This window comes from Habropoda laboriosa, unplaced genomic scaffold (genome assembly GCF_001263275.1).
Source record: "Habropoda laboriosa isolate 0110345459 unplaced genomic scaffold, ASM126327v1 scaffold32, whole genome shotgun sequence".
Taxonomy (NCBI): Eukaryota; Metazoa; Arthropoda; class Insecta; order Hymenoptera; family Apidae; genus Habropoda; species Habropoda laboriosa.
The window spans coordinates 406,032-432,561 of NW_017100135.1; the positions used below are offsets into that span (position 1 = coordinate 406,032).

At 36.4% G+C, this 26,530-nt stretch overlaps 1 protein-coding gene across 1 annotated transcript in view; it reads right to left on the reverse strand.

The window, feature by feature from the left end:
• Positions 1-17,992: 17,992 nt before the first annotated feature.
• Positions 17,993-26,530, reverse strand: part of LOC108578618 (homeobox protein Hmx) — a 40,830-nt gene continuing 32,292 nt past the window's right edge. The window contains exons 3-4 of the mRNA XM_017941985.1: positions 26,349-26,530; positions 17,993-18,230 (exon numbers count right to left, since the gene is read on the reverse strand). Coding sequence (XP_017797474.1) covers positions 17,993-18,230; positions 26,349-26,530 — 420 coding nt within the window. The remainder of the gene's footprint in view (positions 18,231-26,348) is intronic.

Below are 26,530 nucleotides of genomic sequence, written 5' to 3' on the forward strand. Positions count from 1 at the left end.
TGAAAAATTAACGATATTAATTATAGATTTTTCAGTTATATATACAAATGCAGTTTACAACTCAATATTATTCGGATTTAACTTTTATCTGTTAAGGAAGAATCACGTTCAATTGCCATTTTTATAGATAAAAATAAGTTTTAATTTTGATTTAAAACACAGCTGCTTCGACTCTGCATAATAGAGTCTTTATTTGATATTAGGTTTATTCAAAATTATTTATCCAGTTTCCTAGGCGAGACTGTTGTGATATTAAAGTCATTTAATGACTTTATATCTTAGGTCGTGCCATAGAAAGCAGTGCGAATATTCTCAATAGATGAAGCTATTACCTATAAGGCTTATACAACGGATAGGACAATTAATGTCATTCAATTTATGAAAAATGTTTTCATAACAAAAAATGAATACATTCAACAGTACGTGTACGCATCATGAGAAGATTACGAATTTCGTCTTTTGAAATATCACTGTGTAATAAATTTTAAGTTTATGCAACTCACAATTTCTTCTATAAAGAATTTAAGAACTATTTCAGTATACGAGGATCATAGTAATTTTTTATTGATTCAGATTGAAAACATTTTTAAGTTCTTCATATTCTTTATAGAAGTAATAAAAAAAATTCGTTTTCGACTATTTTCTGACACGTGTGTGTAAGAAATGTAATTCTCAGTTGAAAAGGACATCGTAGTGGATTTTGGAGACTGAGTGTACTTTAATGATATTATAAATGTACAGAAGGTCTGTTTTATACATAAAGCTTTTAACAATGATTGAAAAATAAATGTTACTGTCAAACACTGAACAGTGTATTTCTTTCTATACTAATATTATAATCATCGTAAGTTCAATAAAAAAAGGTATTGAATATTTAATATTTAGATGGCAGTCAATAAAAGTTGTATTATGAATTTAAATTTAAACATTCAAATTATTATTAACTTAAATTATGCATTACGTAAAAAAAGATGAATTTTTGTAAATGTTGTATTTCAATGAGATAACAAAGTAAGATAAAAAAATTCAATGTCATTTAAAACCATAATGCTAAGCAAGGTAAATATTTAAAGTTAAATGCGCCCGCTTGAAATAAATATTACTAAAATTAAAAAAATATTCGTTAAAACTTTAAAAATCTTTGACTCTGTTTAAATTTTATAGTGATGAATGAATGCAATTCAAATTAATATTAACTAATGTCAGTATTATTATTTACACACTGAACACATGTTAAACTAGAATAAAAATTTTGTTTGTTTTTATTCTTCTTGTAATAATCTTTTCCTAACAATGGCAGCAGGAAATGAAAATTTATTACGAATTTTTGAAATTCGTTATTTTGTTATACGGCAATTAAGACGCTTGATTTAAAAAAATTCTGTTTGGCAAAAATGCAAGGAACAATTTCGCGTTAACTCAGATATTATTGATAATACTAAGAAAACTAAATAGATGATATTATACATACAATGTATACGAGCCCTTTCTTCATTGTTCGGATAAAGTTTTCCAAACGTCTCGATTATCTAGTAATTATACGTTAACATCAATGCCTTTCTACCCTGTATTTTACATCATCATTTTGAGATTTTAACAACCCTCCAGAAACTTCTGATGTCTCAATGAAAATTTATCGTACAATTTTCTACAGTTCAGTGAATTCAGCCACAATATAACCTAACAATAATTACTGCTTTTGTGGATTTTATTACCAGTTACTAACAATAGGTATTCTAAAACTTTTGATAATATCGTAGAGGTGTATAAAAGACTAACAGAGGGGGAATTTTAATGATAGTCTTGTGAACGTAAGGTGTGAGAGAATTTCCCTATATAAAGCTATCACTAAGGATCATGGCAGGTAGTATCCCGAATTCGCAAACATCGAACTCTTCGTGGTACTTCCGGTCTTTGCCTTGTTACGGTAAGCTCACAAGGTAATAGCATTTGTGTTATCATTTTTACGAATGATAATTCACACAATTTCCAGTGTGAAGGTTTATTTCATAGAAATAATAATTTTAGTTTTCTTTATCAAATTTTATATACGCATGTTCCTATCTTTTTTTCGTTTTGTAATCACATATGGGTGAGGTGATAAGTACTTTGTTTTTGAAATGATGTAGATTCTCTTGATCTTCTTGTAGTAAACTATTAATGTCCCTCTCGTATATAACATAAAGTTCATTAGAGTAGTGTGTCCAGATTGTATTTATATCACATAGCAAATGAAACAATGTGACATTTGGCAATCATTTTAGTCTACACTCTATTTATAATAAGATTCGGTTTGCAAGCTCTCTATTTTCACGATGCTGTATAGTGTAGGACTCTGTACTATTATTATTGTTTCATTCATATCGGTAATTCAGTTTGTGGCACAAGGAAAGTACGTAAAATATTTCATTCACACAGTAATAGTGAATAGCATTTTTTAAAGGTGGCTCTAGCAGCTTGTTTTGAAATTTATCGAAAGTTGTATCTTAATTATTTATACCAACTTTTGATACTAAAAATAAAGCATTTTATTACAACACTTTTAATTATTATTTAATTATGTATAACAAATTTAATTAATGTTATAATTATGAAGTGTAAAATTTTACCTGAATATTGTTTACATTAAAACGTCTTTCGAAGCTAAGCACTTTCAAACGATTAATTGAACTTTTCAATTTTGACCTTATCATAAGTTTCACTTTAGTTGAAAACAACTTTGCCTTATTTGCAAAAAAAGAGAGCGAAGAATACAATTGAAATAATTAGTGTATGCTCCTCGTAAAGCAAATAGTTTAAGGAACCGCGTGCGGATAATGGAGACATCAACGTACGAAATAGTAAGCAATAAATGCATGTTTATTGAAGCAAAATGAGCGAAGGTAATAGTCGTCGAAACAATAAATTACACGCAAGTGTAACAGAAGGGATCGGAAAAAGTTGTCAGTTAAGCGAGCGCGAGACGTAGCAGGAAGTTAATTTCAAATAATATGGAAACGAAGCTTTTCTGATAAAAGAAAGAAAAAAAAAAAATGTTCAATTCACTAATATTAAATGTTCATTATGAGAAAGTTAAACTTCTCATAATGTTCTTTACAGCACGAATATTTCAATAAACATTTATTTATATTTTATGTTATCAATTTTTATTATTTACGATAGACGATTAGAACTATTTTAACGTACGAACATTTTGTACAGAAATGAAGAAAAAACTTTGGTGCATATTACTAAACGAAGCTGACAGCAAAATCTCACGTGAAAATCACACTTATTCCGATTATTGCAATTCCGATCGAACAATACGAAATAAAGAGAGACACGTTTCGCGGCTCTTTGACAACACGCTCTCGGAAACGGCTCGTCTCTATGCGACAGAGATGCTGGTCACGTCTCTTATCCGCGAGACACTTAGTAGCACTTACTCTTATCTTAATGACCGAGGACGCTCGTAGCGTTAATGGTTCCTTTAAAATTAGCACGTGGAAACGTACGAGGGTACTCTAAAATTTTTCGAAAAAACCTTACGTGACGCTGCGTGTACGCGCTGTCAGTGCACGCACCGTAGATAAATGACCAGTTCTTCTTTTCTTTTTTCTCCCTTTTCGCTCTTGAGTCGCGCGGTTTCTGGAGCGTCCTGTGAAGAGGCTCCTCTCGAAGCAGCCGTTAAGCGGTTTTCGCTTGGAAGTGTGAATGTTAAGTAAATGCATCGTGACATTTGTGAAACATTCGCACGGCTATACCCGTACCTGTTCTTCTTTTTGCACCACGATTTTTACGAATCCGTCGCGTCGATCGGGAAATCTGTGGGTTAATTTGTCGAATGAATGGAATTGAGCTGCTTATACAGAGTCTTGCTGAATTGTTGATACTTGTGTGTATTCACAAGTTCACAAGTTTCACTTGTGAGTGATTTCACACACGTCGAGATTAGTCGAGTGTTAAAAAGTGTCGTTTTGTTTAGTAAAATGTGAGGCCAACAACAAGATCGATCGGTGTTTATTCTTCACCCTCTATTATCATCGTGAGAGTTTGTAGTTTTTGTATTTTCAGTATGTGGGTGCGTCACACTCAGAAATTCGTTACATTTCAACTAGGTGAACGTAAATTACCGAACGATATTTGGCAATTAATTCTCTTTTAATTAAGTAGAAGCAAAAACTTAAACGCCGTGAATGATCGATACCTTTCATTTAAATGTGTCTGCAAGCAAATTGTTCTTCAGTTAGATAGATTTCGATCGATAGGAAATTTCCCTTTTTCAAGATTTCCTCCAATAACGAATTTTATACATATATTCTTCTATCGAGGAATTTTAATTAGCAAACTACGTACGAAAAAGGGAAATGCGTTGAAATTTCCAAAATGTTGAAAGTCCTTCGGAGAACAATTTAATCGGTATTACGCTTTAGTTAAAATATCTTTCTACACAATTCGAATATTCGTACCTTTCGATTCTTGCAGATGGTTAACGTACACACTCTGGTTTTGGTCATTTTGTCGTTAACTGTAACGACAGTTATGTGCCAGACGTTTCAGTACAGTCACGGCTGGACGAACGGAAAAAGATCCATACTGGAGGAACTTGTGAATTCCGCCAGCAAGAATGCAGGTCAATCAGACAATGTTCTTGTTAATTGCGAGCTACAGAAGATAAGATTACTGCTCCAAGGATATCCGAACCAAGGAAATGCGCACCAAGTAAGTGAAGTTGCGGAAAAATTTATTTTCCTCTTTGTAAATTTAATTTATACATTGTTACTTTACAATAATTAATTTACTACAGTGTGTAAATTTAAAGTACAATATTGTAAATTAATTTATAAATATATTTCATTTATAAATTATTTATTAACTCATATTTTTACAGTTCATTCGACTTCCCTGCGTGTTACTTGCTTCTCCGAAAAGAGACTCGTTCGAAACTATGACGAACGATCATTATCATCGGCAACCTATTTCCATCGGCAACAATTATTAACTGTGTGTTCTGGTACTATACGTTCGATTGTAATTACATTACTAACTAATGGACATTGAATAAAATTGAAAAACTGAGCAACGTTTATGGAAATTTCGTCGTTTAGTTCAACTACCTTTATTCAAACTTTGCTGACTTATCTGAAGATTAACGAATGAACTATTTCGATCATACTTATACGAACTACAACGTTTCAATTCTTTAAATCCCAGAAAACCCAATCGATCCGAAGAATGTTTCAACATTTCACAAATATTCAACGATCATTTCTTCAACGACGATCTATAATAGAAAGCATGTTTTTTCTTCTTTTAAATAATTAGCGAAAATAAACCAAGTACCATCGATAGGTAAATTCTTTCGTTCACGTTTAATCTTTTAAAATAGTACTATAGGATCTCCGAATGTTTCGCGGAGTGTTCGTGTACCACGTAAATATTAACCGCTCACTTGTGAAAAATTCATTTCTAATTCAACAGCTACAGAATACCACACATACGTTTTAGTCTTTTTATTTACCATCGTCGAACAAGAATCAAAAATAAAGAGCAACGAACTCGAGCAAATCCCTCGCACACCACTCGTTCCCATTTCTTAAAAAAAAACAAAAAAAAATCACTTTTAAACACTCCGTTTCATCTGGATAAATTCTGAAATTCAATTGAACGTCTAACGAAACGCAAGGAAAATCCGTGTCAGTGAACTTTCCACAACTAGTCCTCGTCATCTGACATTATCTTCACCTTCGTTACAACTTGTCTTCGACGGATTTTCCAGCCGGTTCTATCTTCGTCGACTCAATTACAGTCGCTCCTGTCGTCGAATCCGAGATATCAGTTATTCACCGTATGTATAGTACCCCCCGTGCTACCGGAATACGTCCGTATTTAAAGGATAATCGTTCATCAATCATGGTTAACTGGCAAATTGTTTTTATCGAACGCCAGTATATCTGGATTTGTATTAATTATCGAATCCTCCTCATGGCCGTCCACAGACCATGCAGTTTTCATCGGGTCCATCGCAACGGTTAATTAAGTTTTCGCTGTCCTAATTGGACAGACGGCCAATAGGATAGATCGCGGCGGTCTGTGCCTGTACGCCGTGGGGGATTTTGTCTGTCAACGGAAGATGGAGTGAAACCCTGGTGAATAGAGACACCTGCTGAGTCCATGGATTATCCCGACGGACAACTTATCTCGAACTGCAATTCGCTGAATTCGGAGACTTTCCATTTCCTCTGTATGCCCGATAAACATCATCCTCAATGAGAACGGGGGAATCACAGATCCTAATGTTCGCGATTATAGAGATGTGATAGAGGCGGGTGCGTAGATTATCTTCGCGTCGTTTCATTTTTACGCTATTGACGAATTAAGGGACGATTTGATAAGTGCAGTTTGCAAGTAAGTTGAATTATCGGTATTTTTAATATCAACTAAGTTTCCTGTACTAATTTCCTGTACCAAGACAACAGATTTGTTATTAATATTATTATTTATTTATGTTAACTCGGATATATCTCTAAGGGTTATTAGCGTCTACAGTTGGATTTCGTAGGTATATACAATACTATGTTAGATTAGTATGTAACCGAATGTAGGTGTACAGTAGGTTCTACTGTAAACAATTGCTATAACGTGATAGAAAAAAAAAAAGGACACCGAAATTCTGAATTTGTAATTTTGGGTTAATTGAATTTGACTGAAAAATTGAACGAAGCTCTTTTCACATATGATCGAGTAAATATGAAAGAAGCTTCTTTAGTTAAGCTGGAAATTCACAGCTCGTCGATATTACAAGAGAATCTTGACAAATGAGACAATTAAAAATGTACACCACCGTGAAACTTTATGAAAAAACAATCACAACTTGGAAAAACCAATATTTCTACAAGAACGCAGAGAATCACCGATCTTCGCCAAAGAGCGGAATATCGAGAGAAGTTCTCCATAGTTGATCGACGAACGAATGGAAACGAACTATGGAAAAACCGTGAAACACGAAATTCTCCCAGCGAAGAAGTCGAAGGCGAACACGGGGCAGCGAGTGCAATTAATAAGATGCGCGTCTAATTATAAATGCAAGAATAATGGCAGTTCACGTGCGAGCGTTCACATTATAGACAAGAGAGCACTCATGGTTATTAGTTGATAGCGTCAGGACGCGTATAACTATCATGCACGGGCAATGCACTTAAAACTTGGTTGTTAATCAGAAACCAATTACGGGAGGCGGGTCGAAATGAGTTTAATCGCATTAAATATTAAAGCGTCGTCACCATGCCATGGGACTGGGTGTACCAGCAGCCATAGGTGACCCTCTTCCACCAGCCAGTCATGGAGCAACCACACACCGCCACGTGCCCATGCGAAACTGCTCTTCTGCGTTAATACCCCGGGGAATAACCGAGGAACCCTACGCCAATGTCCTTTATAGGGTAGTGCTTCGCATGCCTGCAATACGCATGCACGACCGTTGCATTTGCTGATAATATTCCTTTATACAACCGTATGGTACACGTGTGCCTACCTATGTATATGTGCACGCGTGAATTTTTCTTCGATACTGATTGAAATATTTTTCTTTCTTTATTTTTATTCGAATTTTGCGGTTTTCTTTTACAAATTTTACATTTTGATCTTTCGTGACTTTGAACGATCTCTTTGGTACCGCGCGAATCGAAACGAATTGCACTTGCTTGCGTTGTAATTTGAAGTTTGGGAGTTTGAAGAATGATTAGTATTGTTTAAGAGAGTTTATCACGTTTTCCAAAGCTTCCATTTGAAATGCAACGTTGTTATTTCGAAATATTTTCAATTAATTTCAAATTAAGTATCGACGAATGATTACTTTTATAAATAAAGAATATATATTTGCATTACGACGTTGATACGGGCTTTTCTCCGTATAGTATAAACATAAGAGACATTCGTTTCAGAGCAAATGTCTCGTTCCTTTGCCTCTTCCATGAAAGTAGATAAGCTTGACGTTCCACGCGATATTACTTTTCTGGATTATCTCAATGATATCCCGCCTATCCAGCTCAATTACGCATCTGACTTTTAAGTATGAAACATGCGAACTACTTCTTCAATTAAATATACCATTTCATTGTTTAAAATAAAAAAATTTGTAGACTATGTGATATCAGAATTTCATTTAATTTCATCCTTTTTAGACAGATTCACGTTACCCTTCATAATTCTATCTCATACTTCAACATACAATTTCGCGTTAATAACAGAAATTGTCGAGAAATTGTACAGAATCTTTTAAATCATTGGATAAAATGTAAAAGTGATACGGAGCTAATGAAAAAATATCTCATTTAAGAGATTGCACTGTTGCAAATAGAACTTTATTTTAAGCTTTCTTGTAGTAATACACCTAAGATTCGTTCATTCTTCGATTAATTATGTTTCTCTCTACCTATTATTTTACGTTTATCGTAATAAAAAAGAGAAAATAATTTGCGTACGCTTTGTCCAGTCCTGTTTTTACCACACTACTAACAATCACTTATAAACGAGTTCAAATCGAAGCCAAGAAATTTTCAACAACGAACCTTTACCAATTTCAACAATTCCAACAAGATTAAAGTGCACGGAACATTGTATATGTTCCCCATTGAACGAAATTGCAAAAGTTCCTTTCTCAACAAGTCCGATTTTATTGCACAAGATACAAACCATCTACACTATCGTTACACCCCTTTTTCAATCCATCTCGTGATCTCTAAGCGGGACCGATTAAAATCACCTGCGAACGCAAAAGAGTCCTCTGATAGCACTTGCGTCCAGATTTCGTCCCATATCGCGTGCATATTTCAGGTGGGCTTATTTCACGGATGGGCGGCCGTGAAATCCAGGATAATACACATCTCACCGTGGTATCAGACGGCGTTACGAATTTTAAACTCGCCTGTTTAACACGTGCCACGGAAACGAATATCAACGATAGAAAGAACCGGTTGGTTGCAATGGTATACACGTGTATAAATACATAAAATCGAGCAATCATCCTAAATGGGCGCCTCCTAGTAGGCGAGGAACGTCGCCTTTTCCGAGTTTGTCGTCTGTCGGCTGTCGTTTGCAGCGCGACAAGGGAGCCTTCGCGACGAACACGAAAAAGCGCAAAACAACGGGGAAACCCTGTTTGACGAGCACAAATTCACCCCGACGTCACGCTCGTTTGTTCCCTTTATTACTTTCCTCCTCCGGATCCTCTTTCTGGGGTCGCGTTATCGGCTCACGTTTGGCACGATCTACAGAGGCTGATTCTTCGGCGAAATTGATTTTTCGATTTTTCGAGCATTGTAAAAGAGGTCGTGTTATTGGAAGAAATGTCTCGAGGAATGAATGAATCAAGTTTTTCCTCCTTCTTTTTGCTAGTTTTAATCAGGGCCGTATTTATACTTTTGGAGGTCCTAGGAGCAACATCATTACGAGGCCTCAAAGGAGCAAGACTTAAATAAATTTCGCGTTTTCGTTTTCAGCGGCCTCTTATTTTTATATTATAAATTTAATATTTAAAAATAAGTATTTTATTTAGATTGCGCCTAATTAAACTTTCGTGTTAAGAAATTTCTTGCAAACGAAATGCCACAGAAAAGTGTGAAAGTTACGAAATCGTATTTTCGAGGAGTCACGAAACCGTCGAACCGTGTCGGATTTATTTTTCAACGGAATTATCAATTTCCATGAGCGCGTCCCGCGCGTCGTTTTCATCTGGGATCAGGCGTTCCTCTCGACAGCCGGGGGAGAAAAAAAAGCGTCGGTTTTCGCGGCTCGACTAAAGCGCAATCACAATAAATTTGCGCCAGTTGCGTAAATATTCCGAGCAGCGCACTCCTCATGATTTTATAAACACGTTTCGCCCTGGTTGCGCGTATGTGGCTGCCTGTTATGATCTATGCACGGTGTCTACCGGGAAAAAAAAGAGCGAGAGAGGATAAAAAGATGAGCCTTCATGATGCGTTGTAAAAATTTCAATCTCTCGGGCGAATTTCGAAACGTTCGTTGCGGATAAACTTTTGATCAGTTTAATCGTTTACGCGTGTTCTGGATAACGTTCTTGTTCAACATTTAAGATCGAAGTTTCAATTTCGTTCATTTCTGTGTTATTTAATCTTTCTCCAACTTACGTTCAGTTTCATTTCGCCGTATTTCTATGGAAGTCTTTATTTAAGGAAAATGTTTTTTCATTTGAATGTAACGTAATTTTGTAGAAATATCGCGATGTCGAGGATAAAGTGAGAAGTAGAATTCCGCAGATCTGAATACGTTTAGGATAAAATTGTTCTATCGATCGATATCTGTAGTTAATACAGACTCGTTAATTTCCCCCTATATCGATAATAGACGGTGACACGTTTGCAAAATTGGATTCGAGGACATCCGTTCGTCTTGTGAGTTAATATTTTAAGGCTATTAAATTTACAAGTCGCGCGTTGAAATATATTACTCGAGAATTAATCATTGATTTATTCATTCGATAATAAAGATCGTACGTAGTGTTGTTTATTATTTGAAAATTACTTTCGAAATGTAGCAAGCTTTAGTTTCATTCGTTTAATATCAGAGAGAAATTGTCTAGAAATCATTATAACGAATCTTTTTTTTTTACTTCTAACAATTGCACTCGTGAATACAAATAAATATCAATGTTTCATTGGTTTGTTACAAATATCGCTGATCGTATTTTACACGTGAATTTCTCCCTTTCCTGCGACGAGCTATAGATACATACACATAGGCGGAGCTTAGAGGGTGGTTTTCCAGTGTACGTGGAAACACAGTAGGGGAAATAATTGTTGAGCATCGTATCGCCTCGCCAGACCGAAACTAATATTGGATTAGTTTTTAATTCTATCCGCCCCACCAATTTTGCCTGTAAAATACACACAAAATAGCACGTGTGCACGGCTATATGTGTGTTTATATTACTGCCGCTGCATGTATAACAAAGAGTTCAATTTGATTCTATTTTACAAAATTAGATTTCTCGCATTTTATCGTTAGACGACAAAAGTAGCCCAATTTAGGATGGCCTAATCTACTAATAACACAATTGAAGTAGATTCTTATGTAATTTTTATGCGATTTCATGTTTCATTAAATCAAGGGAAATGTTATAAAAACAAGATTCTAATGAAATTCTCATTTTTTTTTTTTGACAATCCTAATAACTAATCGATATTCAGAACAATTTTGCATTGAAAAGAATTAGAAACTTCTTAAGTTGAATTACCATTTCGAACAATTCTTGAAATTGATTATTCAAAGAAATAAATGATATCTGTAACAAATAATTTTCTAATTTTCCTAACTGTGAAATTTCGATTATAAATTCAACCAGAAAATTCAGATCTCAATTAACGAACTGAAATTATTATTAAACTTATTTAATTCCAAATTTGATCAATTTTTTGCATCATTTATTACTAAATCGCTCTTTCTGTCTATCGCTTATATCACATATAAATTAACTCTTAAATTATACATTGAAAAGGGCATCGTTTCAGAAATTTCAACAATAAAAAAAATTGAAAATTAAGCTACTACAGCGATTATACGTGTCGTTAAATGTTAGATCGATAAGTTTACCGCGTCACGGCTATTATTCCCGATCACATGTAGGATTATAAGTAATGAAAAGTGTTCACATGAACAATTGCACACAACATTGCACAATTGCATGAAGTGTGCAACAATATATGCACGCGAGATATTTTCACGAGTATACGCGAGAACAGAAAGGACGGTTCGCGTGCTAAGCGCACGTGATCATAGATTAATTCTAAGGGTGTGTATCGAGCTAGGAGGAGGAGAAACAATGAACAGCAAACGACGACGATAATTTTCATAATTCCGTGTCGTAGAAGAATAATTCGTTGGTGACACGATTCGAAAGTGGACTACTGTTACCTATTTACTCGTTATTTCTCTTAAATGCGACGATTTCGTTTCGCAAAACAAAATGGACGAATAATGATTATTTGCATAATGTTTCTAGCGAATTTCGATTTAATTGACGTATTTTAATCTACGCTAATTGGGCTTTCATTCTAAGCCCTACTTTTTCTAAATTATTATAACAACGTAATAACCTTAGAATATTCTTATTTGAACACTTTTCATGACGTTAATTTTATGAAAACGAAGTTTTTCTAAATTAAAGAAAATTTAACACAATTCTCATTTTGTATGTATGTATATGTTTTATTAGCGCTGCAGCTTTTGGTTTCTAAAAGAGACTCAGCGGAGTCGCGTAATTGGGCACCGGCGACTACGTTGGAAACTAGAAAAACCACAAAAATATCTTCGTGAACGTAATTACAGGGCGCTTGACGCACAATCATGAGAGTTTCGGACGACAAAGTCAACGCCGACCGGCAGGAAACGATTCACTTTCGATCTCCTTTGTCAAAACTTAGAGATCGTTGTTGCATTAAAATAATTTAGTTGATCGGAAATTTGATATGATACTTTAAAAGCTTTCTGCGCTTTACGCCGAAAGTTACGCCTACAATTATAGATTTGAAATGAGTTTCCAATTGGACCCCAGAGTAGACATATGTTCCACATTTTATTAAAAAATATTAAGGAATGAGAGGAACACAAATACAATATCTAAGATAATTTCTCAAGAATACAGTAAATAAGAAAATCTTTTTACTGAAATTTATGACGTTCTTTGCCCAATTTCTATTTCTTTCGCGCAGACATAATTTACAGACGTATTTAAATTTCTATTAAAAAGAAAAAAAAACAAAACCGAAATTAATATCTCAGTAAATAAGGGCTCCACAAAAAATTCCAATTTTCTATTTAAGAAAGCAACGTTCAGTTGAAAAACCTCGAAGTAATCTCACAAAAGATTCAGTATCCCGTTAAATTTTCGCCCTTCAAATTAAATGAAACCACTTTCATCCAAATCTTCCGTATATCGAAGATAACCGAGAGAGTGAGAGTAAAATAGGTGAAACGTACCGGCGCTTATTTCCCAGTTTCGTAAATAATTCTCTGAGGATCCAGCGATAGGCGTCCTTAGCCGGGTGAATAACTCGGGGGCTTCTTTTTTGGCGGGCATTTGTCCCCAAATAATTGGGCGGAACGGCGCGCCGCGTCTTCTCTGCAATTATAGGCAGTAAACGTAGCCACATCCGGTACAAACAGCTTTTCTAGCTGAAGTGGGATAATTCGCTGCGGAAAGACAACGATTAGGGCGATCAAAGAGAGGAGAGAGAAAGAGAGGAGGTAACTCTGTGTGTCTTTGCCGGATGTAGTTAAGGAACGGCGGAACAAAAATTGAATGGTGAAAGAACGGAAGGATTGATCTTTCAACGTGTCCATTTTGTGTAAATTATCCCTACGTATACCGTAACGCACACTCGAAATATTGAAATTGAAAAATCATTTGGACAACGATGCGTAATATTCTCGTAATTTGGTGTTTCGGTCAATAAAAGTAGTACTATTGTGAAATTAAAAAACGCTACATTAAGAAAAATTATTCGGTGCAAATAAAATCTCTTTGCAGGCAATTTAACTTCAAATTTTCTTCATTTTTAACAATACAGGAAATGGCTATTTTATCTTATATGCGTAAAATTGTAACTTTAAATGGAAACTAAGATTTTCCTTCATTCCCAAAATACTTGGTTACTAATTTCTTTCTTAGAAATTTTACCGCTAAATCGAAGAAAGGAACGCCGATAAAATTTGACAGTGTCTTGCCTGAGGAACCAATTTGATTCTACGGAAAATGAATTTCACGGAATCGGTTTCTATAGTTTCTAGCACACCGTCAACGAGTGTTGCTACTCTGTCATTTCGTGCTCTCTCCCTTCCTCCCGCAACCGATCCACAACGAAATTGCACCGTTTCAAACTCCAAGGGGCGAGAGATGTTACAATGTGAGAGCAATCCGTAACAGCTGGTAACACGCGAAACTTCCGGTTCTTTCGTAACCTCGTCGATCCTAGCCTGTCGATTACGAGAACAAACGAGACATATTTCCCGCCGTTCGAAAAAGGGTCTTTACTCGCAAGAGGAATCGTCGTTAAAATTGCTCGCTGGTTCACGTAGTCATATAAATTTATTCTGTGCGATACAATTGAAAAAATATATACAGTGTGTACCTTATAAAACGTACCGGGGATCGAAGAAATAAATTCGTCGCTGGTAAACTGTGTATGTAGCTCCCGTTTGTGAGAATCAGAAGAACAGTCCAATTTCACGGATAAAAATGATCGTCTGTGTGAAAAAGAACAATTTATTCGGATTATTTATCGTATCGTTTCTTAAGTTCTTTTTCTTATTATTTATATTAACAGGAAATACTACGCGAAAAAGAACAAACGAAACGGTATTCAGCGTTGGACGTCGTAACAAAGAAAAATTGCATAGTAATATCGGTCAATAAATGTATATACCTGTTAAAAAAATAAACATTTGTTTAACAAATAAATATTAGCCAAGGTGTTTCGTGATAATCTATCGTGAGTTTGGATATTATGAGTTTTGTGAAGTTCATACAATCAACGTATACGCGTACCAGTTAAATCATCTATATATATGTATATATATATGCATTATTTCCATTTGTCATTATATACAACGTTACACGTACTTACATAACATCACATCGTTCGCTATGATCGATAATCTACTTACTGTTGCTCTTAACTTAAATACGTGTCCTAACTAGATGACTTACACGCTCTATTTCGATGACGACGACGAATCTTAAAATGGTAGCGATACATTTATAATATAGGTACTCTTAACCATCTCCAGGTTAACAATTCCATTTGTTATCATCTACTATTTTTATATTTAGCAAATTTTATCTACCATTTTTAAGTAAAATAAAGATTTTTACAAATGGCCACGCTGTTACATTTGGTGAATTTAACTGTTTGAAAATTATGTTGGTAATAAAGGGTTTTCCCCTTTTCGAAGAATTTCGTTAAATTCGGCTGGAGAGGGTTAATTACGTTTTACGTTTCCTGTGTACGTCTAAGAAAATAATATGTACAAAGTTCATGGTATGTGCGTGCGCGTGTGTGTGTGTGTGTATACCTATATATAATTATGCGTGTAAATTTGTGTGTATCTGTATGTATATTCGTTTAATGTTCGAAACGAAACGCCGTTGTTCGTCAAGTCGATCGCAAAAAGAAGGAAAAAAGAACGGATTAATATCGTACATACATCTTAATTATATTTAATTACAACTATCGCACTAGTATATACACAGATATGTTGCATCGATCTTTCGATTAAGTTGCACATCATTCGCGGAATGTACCGAAGAGGATATTTCAGGCCAGCAGTAAATATACTTTATATACGTCTCCGACGAATTTTGAGTTATTGCTGTTGTCAGCTACTGCAAAGGCGAAATTCAACGATAACCTGATTTTAACCCTTTCGACAATTAGATCTTTCATTTTTTGCACCATAGAGGATATTTGAAATTATATTGAAATAAGTTAATACCGATGAAATAATTATGAAAGAAGTCACGAGGTCTCGAAGAAGCAAGTCTTAAATAAATTTGCCGTTTCCGTTTTCAAGGGCTTCTTGTTTTCACATTAGAAATTTAATATTTAAAAATAAGTATTTTATTTTGCAACTATAACTAGGCTGTTTCTTATATTATGTTATTTGTAAGGAGTAAGGTTTTAAAATGTGGCCCCAGTTTGCACCTGATGTGTCCTTACGCCAGATAAAATTGGTTCACCAATTAAATTCTATTATCGTGAAATTAAAACAGAAAATAGAAACGTTTTTCTTTTTTTTCGAATAAAAATCAACACATTAAACACTTGCTTCGTTTTCAGATAGTTACGAAGTCTCGGATCAAAAGTTTCGATATGTTTAAAAATGAAAAACAACTTTGACGACGATTCGCTACTATAAAATGAATTAAAATACTGGCAAGGTATCATAAATCGATTTCTATCGAAGGAACACGACATGCACTTCGAGATCTCCGTTGTCTGTTGTCAAAAAGGGCTAACGCGATCGTAAATCGAGGAATTTCGTGAAATTCGAAGCTGTCCGGATTTCACCTGCCGCGTCTGTCTTCACCTTTCCTCTGTGTTTCTACTTCCTTTCGGTGTCCCTGCGTATCTTGTCTATTTGACGAGGGTAAATTCTTCTGAAGTGTGCACACAAGGGGTGACGGTGAAAAAAAATTCGTAATTATTTAAGTTTCTTCTTTAGCTTCCTATCAGTCCTCTCGGTTCGTTAATTAAGTACGTCGATAGAATTGGCCGCCATGACGGGTGATATTATCTAGGAATAGCGCAATTAAGACGACTGCTGATCTCCGATGTTCCTTTTCGTTCGATCTCTGTGACTTCCTTTTACTTGTCAATAATGTCACGTCAAATAATGCCACAGTAATTATCTCTTCTTCTGAGACGTTTTCTAAAAATGATGTGTGTGTGTGTGTTTGTATGTTTGTGAATATGATAAATTCGTAGGATCGGGAAATTATCGCGTGGTTAGTCTTGAAATTGCTCGAATTATCGCAATGATCGTTTTGTCGCTTCACCGTTGAAATTAAACGAGATTGATAGAAATAAGCAAAGTTTCGTCTTCTGACATGTCACAGATTTTGTTCAAATTCTTCTCTCACTGTCTGTTGATTTTTAATTTTCCTTTTCGTACAATATCTCGCGTAATAATTGTCAATTATATTTGAAAACTTTTTATATAAAATTTTAAGTATTCTAATTTCATTAGAAATTACATAAAGTGTTTCTTAGATTGTAAATATACGATTTCCAATTGTTTCTCAATCACAGATTTTCATCGTTACGATTTTGATATCAGTTTTCATTGAGTAATGCGGAAAATGAGATTTTCCAGTAATTTTTCTTTTTATTTCTCCTTGAGAAAATGACAAATAAATAAATAGAATTGTTGGAACTTTAATTAAATTATTATTTCCCTATTATCTGTAATTAACCGTTTTTTGTATAACACTGGTCTTTAAAGATATTAAATCGTTTTATGGCACAGTTACGATATATCGGGAGTTTTATTAGCCTTACACGTTTAATGCTTCAATGAAGAAGACTTTTTGTAATTACTACGTATGAACGATCACAACTTTTTTGCTAAACAATACTTGCTTCTGTATTTATCGAGATGTCTGATGAGATCACGGATAAATCAGTGTAAAAAACGACAGATCTGGTGTAATTTACAAATAGAATCGATCAGTTAAATTATAATTGCACGACATCTGTTTTAGATCGATTAATCGATTACATCTGTTTCTTCTATTAATTCTTTAAGACTTAATTAACTGCTAATCGTTCGACGATGTTTTGTTGAGTTGTTCTTTATACTGTATTCTTTCACAAAAATCTGCTATTTCATACGGAAACTTCATTGTATTAAAAACAACACATTAAATAAACCTATAAGGTATATATGCAATCTACTTTGCAGTAGAAAGATTAATAAATAATTTTTTTACTTCGCATAAGAATACTTCGCTGTTTCTTTTCACGAAATTGAAACTCATTTTATCTTCGAAAATAATGTTAAGGGACATCGATAAAATTAAATATAAACGATTGAGATATTATCCCGTATCGACCAATCAAGTAGGAACAAACTAAAAAAAAAAAGAAAGAAATGCAAGTAAAACGCCGTAGAATTCGCAGGTACAGAGATCAAACGAAAAGAAGCAACAAATAACTGCATATCCTCACTTTTTCCTCCAACGATTAATCCTTCAAACTCGAATAACTCAATTCAAAAACGAACGTCGTTGCAAACTTCGAACACGATTTCCGGAAAGAATAGAAAATTGAATAATTACCAGTTTTACTGCATGAACAATTTTCAATGCTTCGTTTCAACGATGCTGGGAGTATTTATTTTCTGAGTCGCTATGAATGTTGTAGAAATCGTGACGCAATTATAGTACGTAATAGGTTCACTCGGTAAGTGTCTTTGGATTCGCGTCGATCGTCAAGGTTCAGCAAATTGGTTCGGCCAGAGGTTGCGGTGGGCCGTACGGGGAAGCCCACTGACTTACAGGGTGGGTCAGAGCGTTGGCTGCTTGCTGTCTATCCAAACTGGACACGGTGGTTCCCGCTGGATGGCTTGGCACCGTTGTTGGATAAGCCACTTTCCCAAGCGCTTCAGCTTGAAGGGACAACATCAACCGATTCGCCGCCTGCCTCTCAGCCTCTCTTTCCTCTGCTGTTTGCCTCCTGAAACAGTTGGTAAGACTGAATATGATCGAGCGTTCTCCATAAAAACGAAACATTCAGACGACGAATTCAATGTTTGTAGTAAAAAGTAATTCGAATTACCGACAATAGCTTAGAACGTAATACTTTTTCATTCGTCTCTAACACAAACTTACTAGATTCAATTTAGTGAAAAATAGAAAAAAGCACTAGCATATAGTGTTGGTGTTCTAGGTTATGTTGCGGTAAAAAAATCGGTCAGTTGAAATTAGCGCGTTTTTGTATTGTTGTGTTTGCGTAGTTTTTCGCGGTAATTACGGACTATTGCTTGTTTATTAAGTATACACAGCTCGTGCGATCGGTCCGGTTAAATAACAGGGAGCTGGCTGAGTGCCGGATAAACATAAAACGAGACCGGGGAAATCGACCGAGAGAAGCCAGGGATGAAAAGAGACTGGCGGTTGTTGGGGCGGAAAACAGAAGACAAACGTAATAAAGTTAATTCGATTCGTCAGTGGCACAGCGCTAGTTCGCTAAGGGGTGGTTGGAGGGTGTCTGTTTTCTAGCGCTAACTCTATTAGGGAACCACAAAATGGCCGACTTGTTGGCAACGTCGATGGGCCGCTTATATGGAAGCTTTTATCGAAACATTTTATTCCTTCGTGAACTCTTTCACAATTATTTGTCAGGACGAATTTCATCAAATTCTAATCGTGTTTTATTTTACACCTGCGTCAGTGTTATTCTACTTTCGGACAATTATACAGGGTGTGCCTGAAAAGGGATAAATCTATGTGAAAAAGTAAGTTGAAAATGTAGAGTTTTTATATTAGAATCTTCTTTGAGAATTCCGAGAATTCTTCTTTGTATAAGAGTTATTTAAAACGTGAAAGCTAATTAACTTGATTATTTGTTCTTTACCATTATCTTATTATTTCCAGGCGATTCATTCTCTCCAAAAGACACCCGCTACCATCGTAACCCAAACAATATATCATTCTCAAAACCGAACTAACCAAACACTTGCGCACGACCATCTAATTACATCCTAATCGTTCTTCAACCTTCGCACAAACATTACACCTTTCCAAATACTTGCTATCGATGACGAAAACTTTTAACCCTTTCGTGACTAATATTACACATATGTCCCACTTGAGTACTCGAAGAAAAATGAATCTTAATTCAGTATCAGTTCACGATCGGTAGATAAATAATGTAAGAAGAAAAGTGCTCCGATCAACAGCCTGCTCTCTTCTCTTATCCATCATCGTCATATTCTCAAACAGTCCATCGGATGCTTGTTACGAATTTAACCAGGCTATCGCCAATAAATTCGGTTCGCGTTAAAGAGACTGAAAGCCGAGGGCCGTTCGGCGACGAGATCGTGAGCCGAAAAGTTCTTCAGTCTGGAAGGCGCCAGACAGGATAACGTGGCCAATCAGTGAGCCGCTTCCATACGAGCTACGAAACACCGTCGTTCCATTAGAGTTAATCTCCGGTCCTCGGTAATTAAACGGTTTCGTTGTACCTTTGTTTATCTCCGCGAGGAGCTGTTCCAGCTTCTTCTCGTTCTCTCTTCGTCTCTCCCTCTCCTCCGCCCCTCTTATAGCAAGAGTGCCCTATCCCCTCGGTAGCCCGTGTATCACAGAACGAGTCGGTTCAATCGGGACACAACTCGATCGGTTGTTGCACGATTAACGACTAGAACGGCCGACGATGTCGAGCAAAGATTTCAGATAACGGCAGTTCTCAGCCGCAATCAACACACCCGATCGATTCGTTTATTTTCCGCTCGTTACCACCGCGCCGCGGTAATTGTAGGAAACGCGCCTTATCTGTCCGCGTTCGGCCGCTTTCCAGCCAATTTACGATTTCACCCTTCTGTCCGCGCGTTATTAAACGGCTACCGATACGCTATCCGGGAAAACGATCGAAAAACAAGTTTTACTATTGCTCCGATTTTTGCGAAAAAGGGATCGTCTATGATTTTTTCAGAAATTCACTTTGCGCTCTGTTTCACGTCACGCTGAATTAATTTCAGGATTGTTTCTACGAAAAATGACTCGTTTTTTTTTTTTTCAGAAATTTACTTCGTGCTCTGTTTCACGTTTGTGTCTTGTCCTAAATTTCGCCGAATAATTTCACAATTGTTTTTCTATCGATTCTTGAATCGTAGACTTTGTATTTGGTCACGCATATTTTATAGCTATCGGGGTTCAGAATTGTCCACCTTCGATGTTCTAATTGAGGAACATGTGCGTGAGGTTTCCTCCAAGCACCGTTCTTGAGGTGTATCATACCGAATGCAAATAAATGGCAATTGGTTACGGATAATTGCAGTCGGACTCGTTGTATTTTGAAATGTGAGACTTGAAGTAATCTCCAAGCTAATAACAGATAGTGTAAGTGGGAAAACTTGTTATGCATAGTTTTAGATTCATTTAACGACGATGAAAAGTAATGGATAAATAGCATCGTTTAATAGGATTTCAGATTTTAACGTGCACAGATACTCGCGTATAATTATTATAATTTCATTAAAACGAAACGAATTTTTAGGTGGAGAAATATTTCTTTCAATTATAACGTCCTGCTAACGTTAATTGATAAACTTCCGTTTAATAAATGTCACTCTAGTTTTCGTACACGTTGTATAATAATAAAGTTATTAATCAAACTTTACAGTATACATCGTTTTAGTTTTCTGAAAAATATACTTTTTTTCTTTTTTTGCGTGAGAAAGCGTTCAAACGCAACATTTCGAAACGATTATGATATTTTTCAAGGTATAAATGGTTATAATTTCCTCGAAACTGGTTCCTTTACGCAACACGCGTAAACTTCTAAAGACCGGTGGCAGTCAGGCAACGTGTCTCCTCGTGAATTATATCGCGATTCGACCTATCGAACACCAGAAAGTACCTCGTTAATTTGACTTTTTTGCTCCCGCTTTCGGATTGGGCAAGACTACCTGAACTTCCTGTAATTTCCTTCGACCGATATCAGTTTCTCCTTTCATGGATACCTTTGTTTCGTGGAAGTTTACTGGCTATAATACTGGTAGAAAATTTCCTTGTTTAGAGGCTTGTTTTGCATTGTATACGATCAAGGAAATTGGAATTGTTCGTTTAGTAACGTGGAAATTAAAATGGAAAATTGGCTCGAAGTGTATCGTGGAATTCTCATTTTTGTGAATTGTAAGAAAATTGATAACAAGTAATAATTTAGAACAATTGTATAATTACCGGGGAGAAAATACTTTAGTAAGAAAAATTTTTAACGTTTAATGAAAAGTGAATATGAACTGTGAAAGTTTGCCATCAATCTACACTTTTCCAATTTGTCTTCTTTTCTAAACCTAGCTTAATACTCTCGTCCAACCTGTTTCAAAGACTAGGAATAAAAAGAATTTAAATTCTTTAACAAATTAACATTGGCTCATAATTCAGCAATACCGATTAAAATTCTGTATTTACCCGAAGGATAAAAATCACCCAAATTTTTAAGAAAGAGAAGAAGAAAAGTTTCGTTACATCGAACGAGCAATTAATTTAGAATTTTTGTTACCGGATAAAATTTGCCTGGTTTCCAAGGATGAGAATTCGCTGAATTCGTTCAGGGTGGAAAATCGATAAGATTTAACGGGATGCCCCTTTTATTAACGATAGCAGATTCGATTACATTTAGCTGGTTCCGGCGGAAAATCAACCGTGGCTACGCCGCTGTATCAGTGACAGCCGTGCCTACACCCGTGCAAGTAATTAACGCGGTTAGCAATTAATAATTGAGGGCGCCGTGCCGATTACATTTTGCAGCCCCGGCACAGCCTCGCCCCATTCGCTGCGGCCGGCATAACAGTATTCTCTCGCAACCTGGGACACATTACTCTCATCGTTATCCCCCTATCGTCAACTATAACTTTTGGCTAACACTTCGTACACTTTGCCAACGCGTATCCTAAACTTGATTTTATCTTTCGCGACGAGTATTACGGAACGATTAGTTTTATCAGCCTGCAGTTCTTATTTCTTTCTCTCTCTCTTTTTTCTTTCTTTCTTAAGTTATATTAAGATTGTGCAATTTAAGGAGGGTACGTTTGGTAGCAATTGTCATTATTTAGGAAGGTAATGCGGGAGTAGTTGCATTTAGTATTCGATATACTGTATTATCTATCGGTTGTATAGATCTTATCGTGTTGTTTAATTCTTTATGATGTTGTTACGAATGAGAAAGTGAGAGTAAAGGGTTAGTTTTATTTGTTTGTAAGAGTAATATTAATACTGTTTTGTGTAGATGTGTGATAAGTTTAATCACTTTCTTGAAAGTAATTGGTACTTTCTAACACGCAAAGTAGGTAATATTAAGAACTTTCTTTTTTATATCAAATTTAGTAGTTATGTATATCTTTAGTTAGGCTGAGTATTGTGTTGGTGTAGTACAATAATTCGAAGGTCTCTATATAATACACCTAAACACACCGGAAGAGGAAAAGAGTATACTCCATTCAACTCCAGTTATTCTACACTTAATTCTGATACCGAAGTACTCTCTGCACCAAGAAAAACTCCATTCTACGTATCTCCATATCAATAACAATAAATAACTGTCCCAAGTCCATGGTTCACAAGGAGAACTCGTAGAGACCCTTAAGAAAACCATAATCACCCACATAAAAATAGTTTGCCGTGGAAAAAGGGTGACGCGAGGGGTGAAAAGCGTGGGCTTCTTTGGTCGCGCGACGATTTCCATCCGAGTAAGGAAACCGAGTCGTTTGCAGCTGCGCCGGTGTTCGTGTTCGACCGGTTACTGGCGTGATCCAACACAGTGAACGATGAATCTTTAACGAAGTGAATCGCGGTGGGGTCGAGAGCGGCGCAACGCGGCGCGGCGCGGCGGATCGAAACGATCCGAATCGCGGATTCGAGGGTTTGACACTTTAAAAGCCGTGGCAAGAAGCCCGAGGAAGAGTCGGCGACCGGACTGGTTCGTGTGAGACGACGAAGGGGTGCGGATCCTCCAAGAGACGGAGGGAGAGCCAGCAGTCAAAGCAGGGGCGGACGAGGGAGCGCGATGGGGAGGATAGACTGCATTATGTACGGGACAGGGCTAAGCTGTTAGGTGTCTGAATTATTGAGGCCAAGTTATCTCATCTCTGCCTACAGTCATCTCGTTACTTTAAACGCAGCTGCTCGCTGGACCGCGCCACGGATGCGCCGATTTGAGGCACAGGGGAACAGCCTGACTTTTTCTCTCCTCTCTGATCTATTTTCTTTTCAATTGATTCATGCTGCTGGTACATCCTACCTTTGATCTATGGTTAACCCATTGAGATTTTATTACGAAGTAGGTAGTACACCGTTTGAAAAGTTTAAACGAAATACTAATTACTCGTTTATTCGGCGATGTCTATTTGATGGTTTCGTTTCTTGCGATACACATGTGCCAAAGGTTTTTATAATTTTAATAGCACCGGTGGAAAGAAATTTCTTGGATGGCTTTTAGCTCTTTGAATCAATTGAATCAAAATGATCTGGGAAATAGGAAAGAGTCTCACGATGCTTGCTTAGGTGAATATGGCGATGAGACAAAGATATATAACAATGAAAATAAAAATTTTTCAACTCAAATGTGAAATAAATTTGTAACATGAAAAAGTGATGTAGTTTTTAATATTTTATATTAACGAAAATTTACTAAACATTTGAATAAATTATTAATTTCATATCAAATGAAAGAATCGTAAAATCATTTTAAAACAGCCAAGGTGCATTTTACAAAATTGTAGAAAATTGAATACTTGATATCTTTCGTTTCAACCGAAATATTTCCGAAGTGTACGAAATATTTGGCAAAATCGAGAAACTTTCCAAGCCACGTGGATCCTTTAAATTTCCCACATTTATTTCAACGCGTTGCCCGCCATATAATTCCATGTTCGAGATTAATTATGATCCACTTGTCGTTTAGATGTAAATTTAATTCGATGGGACATCTAGACGAATGTATCTGTCACGGCGTTACTGTTTCTGAACACATTGAGACAGATAACACACGTCGTCGCCGCCCAAATCGAATTTCACGCTCGCTCCTCGAGCGACGACACCGACTACGTAATAAAAAGACTTATAAAATTTCAACTCGCTCCCACGTCTGAAACGGTTCGACGAATAACCGCAAACCGGATGAAAAATTCTTACGAGTGTCGCGATTTAACGCTAAAAAGGTCAGCTTGGTTAAAATGGCATATTGCTAAGGTTGTTATAAGAATTCATCATTTTTTGCCAATAAGTATCGTTACCTACGGTATTTCCAATTTAAAGCAATTTAACATTTCGAATATTTGGTATTTTGAAATTTTATAAATTTTACGAATTTATCATTAACTGTCAAATAGTTTTATTTAATAGAGTTTCAAAATTACATACTACAAACTTTCATATTAAACGAGGATTATTTGCACAATTATTTTTAATTCATAGATAAATACTAAAATTGGGAATACGAAATATTCTACGACCCGTGAATAAAGTATTGATGTTCTCGTGTTCAGAGCAACGAGAGCTCAATCTTTAACGATTGTTTCGAAGGTTTTAGAATATACGAGACTTTCAGAAGTGAAACTGATTAATTCCACTTTTCATCATTTTTCCAATTTTAATCAATTTTGTTCGATATGGTTAGTTTTAATTTTGTTTCACGGAGTTAATCTAAATGCAAATCGAGATATTTCTACACTATTGCGTCCATCTATCGATTACGATACTTGATTTCTTTTCACGCAGAAAAGAACAAGGAAGACACGTTACAGTTTACCGTTTTGCAATCGACATGATACCCCGTTTTCCAGAAAGAAATTACCATTCTTCGGTTTCCACGTAAGAAGCATAATTTTCAGTTTTACGCGCTTTATGACAAACGCGATATTACAGCGAAAGACAAGAAACCGCGATCCCGATACAACGGCATCGAACTGTTTTTGCTGCGAGTCCTGTTATCGATCTCTTATTAGATCGTTACGAACCTTCTAAAGGCGTTCTCCACTGGTTTTTATCGGCCGTGTTTTACATTCCTCCTTTTTACCTATTTGCCTCTTTATTACTTGGAGGCTTCCGGAACAATGCGAGAAGTAACGGCACCGTGTTTCCACAAAACTCCACGGACTGTTGTCCATAAAACGGCGGATAAATCGGCGCTCTCACGGGAAATCTTGATTACTCGGTGGTTGCCACCGATATTTTTCAAAATGAAGAATTGTGGGAATGAAGCGTTTCCCGTGAATGTCCATAGTAAATACACTCAAACTTGAAAAAGAACGCTTGAGACTGGACTGGAGAAAAACTATTTCAAGAATGTCCCTTTTAACAAAACTTCGACAAACTACAAATTCAAAAACGATCTACAGCACACCTTTCTTAAAGTACCGCTGCTCTATCTCACGTTACTCGATAACGCATCGCACTAAAAAGCACCACTGATCCTCAACACTACTAAATACAAGTTCTTTCAAAAATACGCAGAGACAGAGATAGATCGAGACGTTTGTCTTGAAAACCTATTCTCCCTGGTTCGAAAGTATAGTCATCTCTCTATCGAAATGTTTCCCGGAACGAGCCAAGGACACGCAACAGGAGGACGCTTTTAGAAATCCTGAGAAAAGGAGGAACTATTAAGCGGGAAAAAGAGGGGAGCGTGTTGCACCCCCGAAGAAATGCCTCTGGGCTCGTCTCGCCGAGTAGACGCCCCTGGTATCGAGTACCCGCGCCAGGAACGGGCCCCGCTTTATCTAAATGACGTGTTTTCGTCCTCCGTTATCTTGAAGAGACTCTAATACATTCGACTTTCGATGCGTCCTCACCGATACAGAAGACAGGACTCTGGCGACCCGCTATTAACATTCCGGCCGCGGTTTCCACCTCGCGTTTTCCCTTTCGACTCCTCTCGAACGCGAAATTTCATAAATTGCGAGTGACATGGGTCATCCTCGTGAACACTGGTTACCAGGAAATTGGCGCGTGTTTCTTCGCTTGTCGCGTTTCGAGTAACGATCAAGAGAATCAAACTGGATCGATCAAGTTGTTAATGTTCGAGTGGAAGAAATTTTATTTGAAATAATGTTAAACAGTGATAAAAACTCACCTCCATTTTGTCCGTCTGTTCTGAAACCAAGTCTTCACTTGGGCGTCCGTCATCTTCAAAGATTTGGCCAAGGCTGCCCGTTCCGCCGACGCCAAATATTTCTGTTTGTGAAAACGTTTTTCCAGTTCGGCGATTTGTAATCTGGTGAAGCTCGTTCTAGGCTTCTTTCTCTTCGGCGGGGT